General features: G+C 54.0%; 1 protein-coding gene across 1 annotated transcript; it reads left to right on the forward strand.

Annotated features, from left to right (window-relative positions):
• The first annotated feature begins 1,287 nt into the window (after positions 1 to 1,287).
• LOC122154271 (syntabulin-like) lies at positions 1,288 to 13,143 on the forward strand. Its single transcript, XM_042801620.1, is given in 11 exon segments — positions 1,288 to 1,322; positions 2,292 to 2,444; positions 2,777 to 2,947; positions 3,484 to 3,525; positions 3,933 to 3,936; positions 4,040 to 4,093; positions 4,604 to 4,745; positions 5,617 to 5,762; positions 10,555 to 10,712; positions 11,144 to 11,323; positions 12,228 to 13,143. Coding segments are annotated over 11 exon segments (2,001 nt in total).
• Positions 13,144 to 13,794: the final 651 nt, after the last annotated feature.

The raw sequence follows: 13,794 nt of genomic DNA on the forward strand, positions 1-13,794 counted from the left end.
ACATGGCCCTGGGCATGAGGGCAAAGCTCTTCCCACACAGCTCAGGGAGGTGGCAGTGCCTCCCTTGCTGAGAAGATGAGCCCTAGGGATTCTTGCCTCCCTCCTGCCCCCCACCCCGGGTTTTTCTTTTCTTGCCCAAAGAGCCTCAGGCCTCTCTGCTCTCCCCGATCCTTCCCTAAGGGCTTCTCAGCTCCTCCTGGCACCCCACAGCTCCCCAGCGCCTCGTGGCACTGGCACAGACCCGCTCCAGCAGCCACGCCGGGCCCTGCGCAACACCTCACCTTGCTGACCCGGGGAGTGTCTCGCACCTCCTGATCTTGGTGCAAGAGCCAGAGGAGCTGCTCCCAGGCACGCTCGCGGTGCTGCTCCTCACGCAGAAGGACCCCCGTCCTGGCGGCCACCGCCCCAAGGACAGCCTGCTTGTCCTGAAGAGGGAAGGAGAGGCTCTGCTTGGAGGGCTGAAGGTCTGCCCAGTGCTCAGCATCCCCTGAACACTGGCCTGCCCTTCCCGCTGGCAGGGGTTTCCCTTTCCCTTCTGCCCCACGGGAGAAGGGCTCACTCCGGAGGAGAGAGAGCTTCTCCCCATACTGGTGGCCCAGCCCTCCCTGCAGAAAGGCCCCAGGACTCTGCTGCTTCCCATCAGGGAGCCCTCCTCCCCTCACCCCTCTGCTCACACCCCACTGGGCACAGACAGACCCCCCCACTGCGGCCCCCGGCGTGGAAAGCAGCACTTCCCACCTCTTCCTCCTTGCAGTCCATCAAGGATTTCCTTGCAGAGGAAAGCAGGGGAACAGGAGCCATGGGAAGGGACCCAGGAGTTTCTCCATGCAGCACCACCATGTCCTGCCCCCAGAAACCCCAGAAACTCCCTGAGCTTCCCTGGCTCCTCCGACACACACAGCAGTTTGGGATCACCAAGGCCTGACCGTGCTGCGGGCTGACACCCACCATGTTCCCTCTGAGATCACATGGAGGCATCCAAGGCCACCCCAGCCCCTCTTCTGAATAACTGAGGAACGTCTCGGCGCCACTCTGTATTTCCCCCAAAACTGGGGGCAGAGGCAGGCTGCTTTGGTGGCCTCGGAAGAGAACCAGCTCCCTTGGGCTGCTCCCTGGGACGCCGCTGCTCCCTTTTTACTTGGCAGCAAATGACAGCACCCCCGCCCCGCTCAGGCCCCGCTCCCCGAGAGAAGAGTCTGGGGCTGCTCCCTGGGAGCTCAGCTTGCTCCAAAGGCAGCAAACGGACTGCGGTAGCTGCCTGCCAGGAGTCCTGAGCAGCTCTCGGGCATGGACACGCCTCTGCCATCAGCAGAACATTTCGGGTAGGTGCCTTTGAGGACGCTGGGCCTGTGGCGTGATGCTCGTGCCCTGGGACAGGAGGTCTGTGAGCCAGCCCAAGCAGAGAAATGCACTGTGGCACCAAAGGGGCTGGGCTCTGGGGCAGTCTGACAGCTTTGGTGGGACTGCTGGGCTGACACTGGCGTGCTCACCGGGACCTCAGCTCACCGCTCTTGTGTCTTCCCTAAGCACAGCTGTCAGCGCTTTGCTGCCGAGGATTGCCTGTGCGCAGCCTGGTGGGAGCAGGAAATCCAGGCTGTTACCTATTTTTCTGCAGCGCAGAGTCTCTCCAAGGCTGGCCTGAGCCCTGGGCCCAGTCTGGAGGACCAGGTGGAAGGACTGAACATCACCATGCGCGGAGAGGTGGCGGCAGCAGGAGCCGAGGTGCTGAAGGGCCTTTTGGAAGGCCTTGGCTCAGCTGGCAGGGGCCGGGCACAGAGCGTCTCTCCTGGCTCCGAGGGGACTCCTGCCCGCAGCTTTCTGCCTTGTTCAGGGCCCTCAGCTTGGAGGGAGCTCCTGTTGTTTGCTGGGAGTGTGGGAAACTGCCATTCGAGTAGGAGCAGCTCCTGGTGCCCCAGAGCCCCCCGCCCGCTGTGTGCCCCCGCCCTGGGCGTGGCCCCCCCACGCATCACAAGGGGCACCAGTGGTGTCACGGACACCAGTGTCTCCCGGTGCGGCACTGTGCTGGCGCGGGCAGTGCTGGGGAGGGACGGGCTCTGGCAGGAGCACCCTGGCACGGGGACATCGCTGCCCAGCCTCGGAAGGCCTTGCGGGGCCTGGCTCTTCCCCTTGCTGAGCGCTTCCACAGCACAAGTGTCTGCCTGGCCGCAGCACGATGGGCCAGCTGCCCTCCTGCTTCTCCCGGTGCGCGCCTGCTCTGTCCCTCTGGCACCGGGCACGGCCTGTTCCCGGCAGAGCCGCGTGCCTCATGCCCGCAACCGTGTCCTTTGCAGGGGCGGCTCTGGTGGCAGCCAGCTGGGTGCCCTCGTGTCCCGACGGCATCCCGAGCTCCTCCGCTGCGACTGTGTGGAGGTGACCTGGCGTGGGAGGACGAGGAGGAGAGACCTCCTGCTTTTCCAAGACACCCTTGCTTTTGCCAAGCGCAGGTAAGAAGAGAGGATGGCAGTACTCTCTCTTCCCACCTCCTCCAATACCAGCCCTCAGGAGGCACCTCGCAAAGCCCTCTCAGGCTGGCCATTGCTCCAATGGCCCAGAAAGTCCCAGGGAGGATTTCTGGGGAGGGTCGGCCGCTCAGAAACCAGGGCTACAAGGGTCAGGGGGTGTCGCCGGCAAGGATGTTGCCGATTTGGGTGAGCTGTGAAGCTGGGCAGCCCTTCCCAGGGCTCTGTCAGCTGCAGTGGCTCTCCCAAGGAGGATTTCCATGGGTGCCCCCCCAGAAGGCAAGCTCACCATCAGCCCCTGCTCTTCCTGGCTGCAGATGTGGCACCAGGTTCTGGCTGCAGCACAGGGTGCGTCTGAGCGAGCTGTGGGTGCTGTGCCAGGAGGAGGTGGCGTGCGGGTGTGCACAAGAAGACGCAGCGTTGGGCCTGGACTGCAGCTGTACCCTCATCCTCGTCTGGCCCACCAGCCTCTGCGGGGTCACTTTCGGGTGAGTCGCGGTGACGTGTCACCCAGGCGTTGGGCTGTCTGGCCCAGTGCTCGCCTTCAGAGCCCAGCTGGCTCCTCAGGTCCACGGCACGGGGCGGGGAGGGAAAGCAGAGGCACCGCTTTGCTTGGGAAGCGTTTTGCAGCTCGGCTTCTTTTCCGAGCTGAGCCTCTCCCCTCTGGAAACAGCCCGTGCACAAGGTGTGCACTGTCAAAGGGGTGAGGCAAGGCGTGGGCTGAGGCAGGGGCTGTGTGCAGACAGGCGGTCCCGTTTGCTCCCAGGAAAACCCAGGTGCAGTTCTGGCAGAGCTGGGCTGTTGCTCCCCGCTCTGGAGAAGCCCCGTGTCTGCGACAGCGCTCCTCAGCCCAGGGGCATCCCAAAGGCTGCAGAGTTGCAGCATCAAAAAGGGACTCCTGGAGAGACGAGGCTGCGTCATGAGCAGACCCTCCTTGGCTTTGACTTTGTTCTCCGGAGGGAAAACTGCACAACACCTATCTGGTGGCAGTGGGGTGTGACACTGGTTCTCCTGTCTCCTGCAGCTCGCAAGAGGTGAAAGAACTCTGGCTGGACGCCATCCTCAGGTAAGCCCTGCTGGAGTAGCAAACCTCTGGTGCCACCGTGGCCGTTGGTGGGATGCTCCAGCTGCAGCTGCAAGGCAGCTCGAGGGTTGGGGCAGAGGTACCCGCACTGCTGGGGCAGCTGCGGGGCAGCACTGCCCGAGCTGCTCAGCCTTGCCTTGGGAAAGTAACGGCAAGTCAAGATCCAGCTGTCTCCACTTGCCCCTTTTCTGCCTGGACTTCTTCTTTGGCTGTTTGGATGCAAATGGTGCTGGACGGGCTGGCAGGGGAGAGGGCAAAGCCAGGCTCAGTGACACAGAGCTCTCCCTTTGTCCATTCCCCGTGCACAGGCAAAGCAGCACAGCCCAGGGAACACGAGTGACCACACTGCCCTCGCTTAATCTCCTTGTGACGGTCTTGGGCCTCTGCAGATCTGTAAGTGTCTAAGTTGTTCCAGCTGGCTGACGGGAGTGACGCTGCTTTCTAGCACAGACCATCAGAGGAGCGTCTCCCACTTGGCCTTTGTTCTCTTGTCTAGCCGGTGACGATGACTGCCCAGATCATCGAGACTCTGGTTCAGTGCCAGGCAAAAGTAAGCAGTGGCTACCTTTCTCCACCTTGGCATTGTGTATGGGTGGGAGAGGCCTCAGGAGAGGAAGGGCAGCTTTTCTGGGATGGGAAGCCATCAAGACAGAGGCCTCTTTCTCCTTGGCAGGGTTTGGGCAGAAATCTCCAGTGCAGGGGCGGAGAGCACAGACGGGCAGCCCGTGTCCCCTGTGCTCCACGCCAGTGACTGGTGCCCGGCTGTGGCTTCTCTGGACCACACAGCAGCCGAGAAGGGTGCTGGGGCAGTGCCCTGTGGGCAGGTCCTGAGGAGCTGGGTGCAGCCCCAGCCTTGGGAGCAAACACCCCCCTTGGGGCACAGAGACCATGACTGCCCCCTCCTCAGGCTCGTGGCCCTGAACTGCAAGTCTGTGGGGCCAAAGGCCATCGTCTTCATTTCCCTGTGGGGAGAAGGATTACCACTTCCACACGGAAAGTAATCTGGGATGGATTCTTTTTCTTGCTGCCTGCCCAGAGTATCCCACATTGCTGTCCTCAGGCTCAAAGGCACCGAGAAGAAGACTGCAGTAGAGCCCTGGCCAAGCAGCAAGGGAGCCCAAGCAGCAAGAGAACCCAGAAGCAGCTGGAGCCCAAAGCGCCTGAGCCTGAGGACAGCAGAGAGCACGCTGATGTGCAGACAGGTAGAATGCTGTAAAGCTTTGAATTTCAGGTCCAACTCAAAGCACGTGGGTCCAGATGAACCTGGAAAAGGCGATTCATGGGGCATTTGGGAGCGTCCCCTTGGGTTGCGGTTCTCTAACCGTTGCCCTTGTAACATCCTGGAATTCACCGCTTCGAACCTTAACACACGGGGCGAATTAGGGTGACCTTTCCCAGAGGTTAGATGACCTTTCTTCAGTTTCAGTGCACCTCCTGGCACACAGGCCAGGGCTTCTTGCTTTGCTCTTTCCAGATGCTCCTCAGACGTGGCCTGAGGTTTGTGAACAGTGCCACTGCCGGCGCCCTGCCAAGCCTGCTGCACTGCTGCCCGGCGGCCCCCAGGCTTTTCTCCATTGGCACTGGGTTTCTCCCAGAACGAGGTGGTCTGCGCTGAAAGTTTTGGTCTCTTACGGCCTGACTGATGCACGTTGTCTCGTGGCCTCTGTAGCGCATCTTTTCTGAGCAAGGTCTCTCAGCTCTCCCGTAGGAGACAGGTCTGGTTCAGACCAAGTGCCCACATTTCAGGTGTGCTCTCACCTCCAGGGCTCTTCTGGCCGAGGTAGGAAGAGAACGTGCATGTTCTTCATGGTGAGAGCCGGCGCTCTGGACTGAGATGACCGACCTCTGCTGAGTGACAAGTGCTGCCGGGACCCTTCCCGAGGGGGGCAGCAGATGGCATCAGAGGGTCGCTCCTCACTTGGGGTGCAGGGTTTTGCCAGTTTCCTTCAGAGGAATCATTTTGCAGCACATTCTTGTCATGTAATTTGGCCTGTGGAATCAACAGGCAGAGTCGTGGCTGTTAAAGCTCATCTGACCCCAACACGTGTCATTCCTTATGCCTTTGCTTTCCAGAGCTGTGTTCAGATGAGCCTGGGGACCACGGAATAGAGGCGGACGTGGTAGGTCAGGCAGACGTGCCCCTTGAGCGACCACCCTCATTGCTCTGCAGCCTGGCAGAGGGCCGAGGAGCCATGGCCAGGACAGCCGACAAAGGAGAGGTATGAGGCAAAGCTGGGCTCACAAACCCTGTAGCAAAACAGCCCCTATCTGCAGTCAGTTTCTGTGGCAGAACCGAGGCAGCAGACTGCTTTCTTGGAAGCAGTCTTGCTCTGGTGACTTTGCCTCCTTAGATGGCTCATCAAGAAGGCAAGCCTGAGAGCAATTTTTTTCTGTAGCTCGTACAGTTGTAAGTCAAGCACTTATCTTAGCTGTGTTCCTGATGATAATGCCCTAAACGAATACTCGCAAGGCTCTGAAATTCCAAAATGTATCCTTCTACCTTAAAAGCTAAGTAGTAGCGCACCTGCACCCGTGATTTCCAAGCTCTCAATATGAGTAATTCCCAATCAGGAGTAAGCAGAAAAGGAAAGCCTTTATTATTCATTCTTACTCAACCTTACACATGTGTTTTGTCAGTCTTGCCTTCTAAGGATATAGTCAGATTTCCCGTTTGTTATAACAAACAGGGTAGAAAAACACCCACGAATGCTGGAAAGTGCAGAAAATCCTGGACCACCTTCCACTTGCCCCACGGCTAACTGCCATCTCTGTTTGCCACGCCAGTAAAGCCACGTGTCTGGAGATCAGGGCACACTAAAGCAGCAGGAAAGGCTTAGTCTGGCCACTCTCCAGACGCTTGCCAGGCTTACCAAAAATAAAACCAGTACATCAAGGAAGAAGTTCCCGTCTAGCCCACAGGGGTTCTCCTACTGCACAGGTGCCATGCGAGCCTGCTTTCCAGCACTTTCTCCTGTGAACGCTTTTTGCAGAAATAGAGGCTGGAGGGACCAGGTGCTGCATATACTGATGTCCTCAGTCATTATGTTGTTTGCCGAGTCGTTCCTCCAGATCAGAGAAGTGACAGCTAAAGCCTGCATGTTTCACAGGCGGCGTTGTCTCGGCAGGAACCTCGCGAACGCCAGCAGACAGAACCGCTGCAGGCACGGGAGGAGACCTCCGAGAAGTCGGCAGCTCAGGGCGTTTGCTCAGCAGGTCTTTGCTGAGCCCGACCTGGTCTTGAACAACCTTTGTGAGAGCAACCGTTCTAATGACCCCATTGAGAGAGGTTTGTATTATTTTTTTTTTCTCTTTTTCACATGTGAATGTAGCAATGTAACAGGCAGAATAGCCGTAAAACGGACTTGCCAGTCCTGTTCTGTAGTGTTATGTGTGACAAGGAGAAAGTGTTGGTTGCAGATCTTGGGTAGGGTCTTCTGATGGAAGTGGGAGCTGTGGGGAACTCAGGCCTGTTTGGATTCCAGCACGTAGCAGGGAGTAATGAAGACAGGCAGGCATCCCACCTCCTGCAGAGGGCCATGAGAAGCTGGGAGGATGGGAACCCCGTCTCCTCGTCCGGTCCTTACTGCTGGATGCTGTGCGTGTCCCAGGTGGTGTGATGGGGAGGGGATGTGCAGCCTCCTCCCAGTTCAAAGCTCAATGTGGCCCTGCAGATCCCAGCTGGATCCTTTCCCCAGTAAAGCAGGCAGCAGAAGGGAGCTTTCCTCGGGCTGCTCCTGTGTGGACCCTGATATCTCTGGTGCGGTGTGAAACACCCACCCTGGTCTTAGAGAGGAGCCAGGCACCGAGCTGTCAGGGTGCTTTTCAAGCCGACCTGCTTCTCGGCATGCCCAGGCACATCCTCAGCTTCTTCCACTGACTTTAGACCTCATGGTCAGTGGAGAGAATGAGACAGGGGCAGAGGGAGAATACAAAAACAATCTCGCAGGAACAACCTCATATTAAATAGAATAGGAGCAGCATTAATGCTTCCTGGAAACACACTGCTTATGCTGTTAAAGATGGGAAGTAGAGACGTAGCTGTGAGTAAAAGGTTTCTAGGATAAATTAATCTCAGTCTCTTAAACATGCGGGTCCTTCCAACAGTGAGCATTACAACTGAATTCTCTCCACTTTTCCAGCTGCTTCTAATGGCTTTACTGGGTGTTTTTACACAGTCAGGCCCTCTCTCTCCCCCCGGGCTCTCTAAATAAAGCCATCTACAGAGACAGTGTTCCAGTTATTCCTCTAGTTGCTGCAGCAGAGTGGTGACCATACATGTTCATATTTTGGTCTCTTTCCCACGTGACAGGGTGTTTTTGAAGGCAAGGAAGCTCAGCAAATTTAGGTGCTTTACGTTTTGAGCACAAGCTGTCTCTGTCAGCACTGTTTTACTCACAGCTGTGTTTCACTGTGTGACTATATGCAAAACCCAGCATCAGGACTGATAGATGTATGTATATACATAACAAGGTCATGTTTATGCAGTAAGAAGAGAGGCAAGTTAAGTTCCATGGTATCTAGACTTTGGCAGCTATGAAATAGTGCTGAAGTTGCAAATACAAACGAGTTACACAAAAAGACTAAACTTTCATAAGCTCATCTACATCCTGAGTTGTAGGAATCCTGTTCTTGTGGTCAGCTGGCAGTGTTCCTGTCACAGATATTCCTTGACCTTTTTCCTTTCTCCCATACTGTAATCTTACCATTTAGATAGCCAATGGACAATAAAATGCACACAAGCAGGTTTGAGCTTTATTCTTATAGGAGGAAAAATCTTCAACGCTCTAGTACAAGCAAAATGTTAATAGCAAGGCCAGGAGACCATCCAAAAAGGTATCCGACCACCTGTAATGGCCAGAAATAGCAGACTGGGATGCCATACACCAGGCATCCATGTGGGGCTATTCTGTGGCCCTGTGTAAGGAATGTATATGCTGTCTCAACACACATGTATACATGCATGACGTGGTGTTTCAGTGCTTGCATCCTGTCCCAGTAGAGCAAATATACCTAATCTGCTCTACCCGTCAGCGCTCTGAATGCAGTGGGATATATGGTCACTGTACTGTGTCATTATCCTTGCACAGATCCGTGCAAAGAGCAGAGTTAAACGCGGGCCACTTCCACACCCAAACGTGGGTGCGATGGCTGCACCGCACGGGTGGGACAAAAGAATGTGTTTCTTGAGAAATGCTAACCTCTTTCATGGTTAACGCTGCTTCGGTGGGCTCTTCTGGGGCTTAAACGTGTGAGCTTTTGCAATCACGTTGTCCCAGCGACAAAACCAGTCAACAGGCATCCCTAGGGAGCTGTCAGCCGGGAGAGCGGCGTTAGGAGAGGTGAGAGGCCGTGTTCGGTCCTGCCCGCACTGCTGCTAGGCACGGAGTTTCACCGCTTTGGTAGGGTGTTTCTAAGACAGAAGTCCCAATTACCCAGGAGAATCTGTTGCAATTAATATTTTATGGATAGATGCCATGATGTTTTTCTTAGGGATGTTTACCAAATGGGAGAAAATATTTTTCAAGCTCTCCTAGTACCAGTGCTGTTGAGCTCTGCTCTACGCAGAGCTGGCTTGAGCATAAGTAGCACACTTGGAACCGATACTGGCAGTGACCCCTTTAATTTTTAAAATGTTCTTGAAGAGCCTGTAAATAGCCACGTGCCTAATTTTAAGCAAAAGTAGTCTCCTGTGCTCAGAGTTAAGCTTGTGTGTAGCTGTTTTCAGAATTGGGGCCAGACAGGTTAATTTATGCTTTGCAGACACATCGCTGGGTCTCAGATGCAGTTCACGCTCTCAGAAAGCTCAGCCTTTGGGGTGGTTCCATTTTCAGGCTCTGCTCACTCTTACCAGCCGTGCCTAGCTCGGCAGCCCTTCCCAGCACTACGCTGCAAGCCAGGCGGCTCAGGGAGAGGCTATTATTAAGGCTCGTTTCCTCAAAAAGCTTTTGATAGCGACATCTGGTTATGATGTGTTCTACTTAACCAGAGACGACTCTTGGCTAGGGCTCCTCTTCTCTGTGCCACAGCCAGGACGTGGCTTTGGAAAGCTGCTGGCATCTTTAAAGGGGTGGAATGATATGGGGGCCTGAACACCAGAGGTATGAAATCTGTATGATGTGTTTACCCATTCGGGTCTTGCTTGGAAAATTAGATTTGGGAGGACCGTGATACCAAGAGAGCATTTAGTATCTTAGTCTCTTAGATGGGAGCATTTTGTTTATCAGGAAAAGACTGTGGAAGCTTCAGACATTGTGTCCCACGGTCATTTTGGTTCCCCAAGGAGGAGGGTCACTGACAGCTGCATCTGTAGGAATTATATAAATACTCTGTGACACGAAGAGGCTTTGCTGCTTTCCCTCCCTTCCCTTGCAGACTTGCAGGTGGCTCTGATTTGGTTCCAGCTGTGGCTACTTGGGTCTGATCATCAGGGGTGTTGTACTGGCATGGAGTTGATTAGCGGTGGCGAAACTGGGCCCCTGGGATTACCCTTTGCACGAGCTGGGCTGTGCATTTCAGCACTCAGCTCGGGCCGAGGAATATCTGGGCTGGGCTGAACGAGAGGCACAGAGAAACAGGGGCTGATCCCAACGCTGGCACATGGGGAGGCTGGGAAAGTGTTGGGTTAAATCCGAACAGGGCTGATCCTCAGACCGCTTGCTAAGAGCTGCCAGAAGGTGAGGGTGGTTGGTGGATGTCTCACCCTCTTTAAGGCTGTGAAGACACGGGTCCCGGCTATGGAGGGGTGCAAGACATCCCCACCGAGTCCTAACATGGCTTCTGTAGCATCAGGGGTTCGTGTCCAGATGTTTCTCCTGCTCCTCTGGAAGTGCCAGTTCTGAAGCCATGTTGAAAATCCAGTGCTTGCCCTTAGGGATGGTTGAAAATTCATGCAAGTTCTAAAGTTCACCCAGCACGCACAAAGGGAGAATGCTTGTGATTTGCTGTTATTTGGAAAACAGTCTTTGTGTTCTACTTTCCATCATGTTTCCAATCTTCCCTTTTCCTTTCCAGGGAGTGAAGCCAATTTCATCTCTCCAAGCAGCACAGGCACTATTTCAGCGCATGAAGTCCCCATGTCTGCTGCTGGAAGCAAAAGATCTTTCTCTCTCGAGTAAGCACAGCAGTTTTTTCCGGGATAGTGCAAGTGTTGCTAGTGCAGAGGTAGACGAGTAGGTCTGGTCTTGCAGCTAATACATACAGCATCAGTATTGTGAGTGTTAAAACAGTTTGGGTAACACTATGCTCTCAGGCAACCCTAACACAGATGAGAACTGTGATACGAGAAAGAAACAAAAAAAGAGCTGTATTTGGGGGAAAAAAAAAAAAAAAAAAAAAAAAGAAGGTTTTTTAGTTCTAAAAAGTTTTTGTTGTAAAAGTATTTTAAAGTTAAATGTCTCATTTGATGGCATGGCACTGAAACCAAGGACAGCAGATAGTAAACTCTGCACGACAGCCACAAACCAGCTGTTTCCTCAAGGATGTTGATTTTCCAGAGGAGCCTCTTGTGAGGACACTGGGGAGCCCCAAACGAGTCAAGCTTTGTATCGGTCTATGGGAAGTCTCTTTTTGGCAGGACTGAAGACCTCTAGGAGTGATGTTCTGTGACGGTTTGGGTTTCTTCCCTTTCCAGGCGATCAGGGAGATACATTTCTTGTGGTGACAACCACAGCATTGAGCCACAAAACCGAGAGCAGTACTTGAGTCATCTGCAGCAGAAAGAAGTTACAGTACAGCATTTGAAAACAAAGCTGAAGGAGTCTGAGAGCAAACTTCAGGAAAGGTATATTTCACTTCAGAAACCAGAGTTAGAACGATTTACTCAGGAGCGTTTTGGGGTGGGAATCCAGGACCTTTTTCCTCATTTTCTGACCATGTAAAGATTTCATGAAGAAATTTGAAATATGATCAGACTGATTAGTTGTTTCAGGTTTCATCGTGATGCTCAGTGCATACGTACCATGCGGCTTAGTTAATACAGCTGTTTGTCTCTTTTCCCTTTCTTTGAACTTGCCCAATAGCATATTTTTAAAGAGTAGTTTTTTACCAGGCTGATTTAGCACTGCGACCTTTTCTACATCAAGCGGTTTTTACCTGCAACCATGTATTTGCTCCATCTCCTGTTCCACCTCGCTCAGAGACAGATGGCTACCAATGTCCCCCTTCTCCCCTAGGGAAAGAAAAGCTCTTACACACACCAGCGTGCCCACTGGTGGTTTTGCCCCTTGGGGACTGAATGGTTCACAACAGCCCTTTGTATGGACGCGAAGCAAAGCAGTGACACACAACCCAGGCGGGCACAGAGCGGGCTCTGCACGGAGCCCCAGGGCCAGAGGCCCAGGGAGCTCTTGGTCCCGCTCGCATCGCCCGACCTCCGCATCTGCGCGGGCTGGATCTCACGTGGGGGCCCCCTCTCCCCACTCCTCGCAGGCCAAGGCAGCAGCCCCTGGCCCCACGCGGGGCTGGGTGGGTGCAAAGCAAGGCGGGGGCTGCAGCCCCGAGCCGTCCTGTGCCCGAGGCCCGTGTTGGCTCTGGCTGCAGGTGCCGAGCTGCTGGCAGGCACGGGGGACGCATCCGGGCAGCCGCTTCCCATCGCCTCCAGGGCGAGGCAGGAGGCCGGACGGCAAGCGCTGCACTCTTTCACTGACCGTCCACAGCACTGCCACTGCATTTTGCTTTTGCTGCAGGGAAACAGAAATAGAAGAGCTCAAGGCTCAGCTGGCACGGATGAAGGGAGACTGGGTTGAGGAAGAGTGTAAGCATATGGAGCTGGAGCTGCACTTCTGGGAATCGAGAAGGGAAAGTCACGAACTCCAGCAGGCTGTTGAAAGCATGAGAAACAGCTTGGCTGAGAAAGGCAAAATAATTCAGAAATACTTCATAGCCATAAGCATTGCAAACAAGAAACTGGAAGCTTTGCTGCAGGGCCTGGGGATGGCTCAGAAGAGCTCTGTGAGAGATGAGCAGTGCCTGGAGTCCACGTAGGACTCAGAGGGGAAGCCGTTAGCGTTGTGTGCCACGATGCCAGGCAGCCTCACCACGGAGGACCAAGCTCTGGAGGAGGTGGCAGACAGTGGGCTGCTTCTTAATGAGGACACCGCTAACGGGACTGACTCATTTGAAGAGCATTTGACCGCCACAACTTCTGGGTCGAGCGATCCAGCTCCCTCCAGTTCTGCTGTGTATCAAGAGATGCTTGAAAATGTTCTGGATGAAAAAACAACTTCTTCTCAGGAGGAGGAGAAAATCAGCAAGGTGATGGTGGAACAGGCCATCCCAACTGACCTGGTGCCATGGAGCCTAGATGCGGAGTAGCTCATTCAGAACATCTTCAGAGCTCGAGATGCCTGCCCTCTAATCCCACCTGCTTCACTGAAGGAATTGGGTGAAATTTCTCTTGGAAGCCTCCGTGATTCTGCTACCCTAGTGGACTTAACTCCAAGTGATCCAAACTCTGCCGTCCTCTTGTCTCCTATGGAGTCTCCATGCAGGAAGGTGGAGCATAAAGTTAATAAAAACCGTTATGTGAAAGAACTTGATTTTGCAGAACCTCATCATGCTGAAGCCTTTGGCTATGTCAATACCCTCTCTCAGACAGCTTGAGTATTTCACTAGTCTTGTGCATATACAGGGACTGTAACCGAAAATGTACATTGCTGGGAGTCTTGAAACATCTTACAACAATAAGTCCAGGCGTGGATATGCTCTGAATATTAAGACCTGCCTCATCCTTGTGACGCCCAGGTTCTTAATTACTTGTGCTGGCCACAAAGATCCAGGACGGTTCCTTAAGCATTGTATTAAGGGAGGGAAGGGAAACCTAACAGACAAGTTGTCTCTGTCTCTCTCTCTTTCTCTCTTCTCCTTTCTTTAACAAATAGTAACTAGCTCCAAGTAAGCATGGGACTTGTTTACCTAGTTAAGAAGTTGCCATTGAGTATTTGTATCTCACCACTTGCCATGTCTTTTGTATTAATAAATTGTTAAACGGGTTGGCTGGTGGTGTTTCACCTCAATTCAGTATGAGGGTATCTCAAACTTGGTCGTAGGTCCCAAGGGGAGGGAGGCTGTTTTGAACAGCTTCTTTTGGGCTGCAGCATTTCTAAATTGTCGTCACGGACAGGATGCCCTTGTGATACTGATCCAACCAGAAGGGATCAGGGCCCTTAGCATGGCCCCTTCTTTAAGGAAGTGCCTGACAGGAGAGAGGACAGTGGATCTTCTTGGAAAGATCCACACTGGGTCCGTAACCAC

The sequence above is a fragment of the Tyto alba genome, unplaced genomic scaffold (genome assembly GCF_018691265.1).
Source record: "Tyto alba isolate M040663 unplaced genomic scaffold, T.alba_DEE_v4.0 Super-Scaffold_36, whole genome shotgun sequence".
Classification (NCBI taxonomy): Eukaryota; Metazoa; Chordata; class Aves; order Strigiformes; family Tytonidae; genus Tyto; species Tyto alba.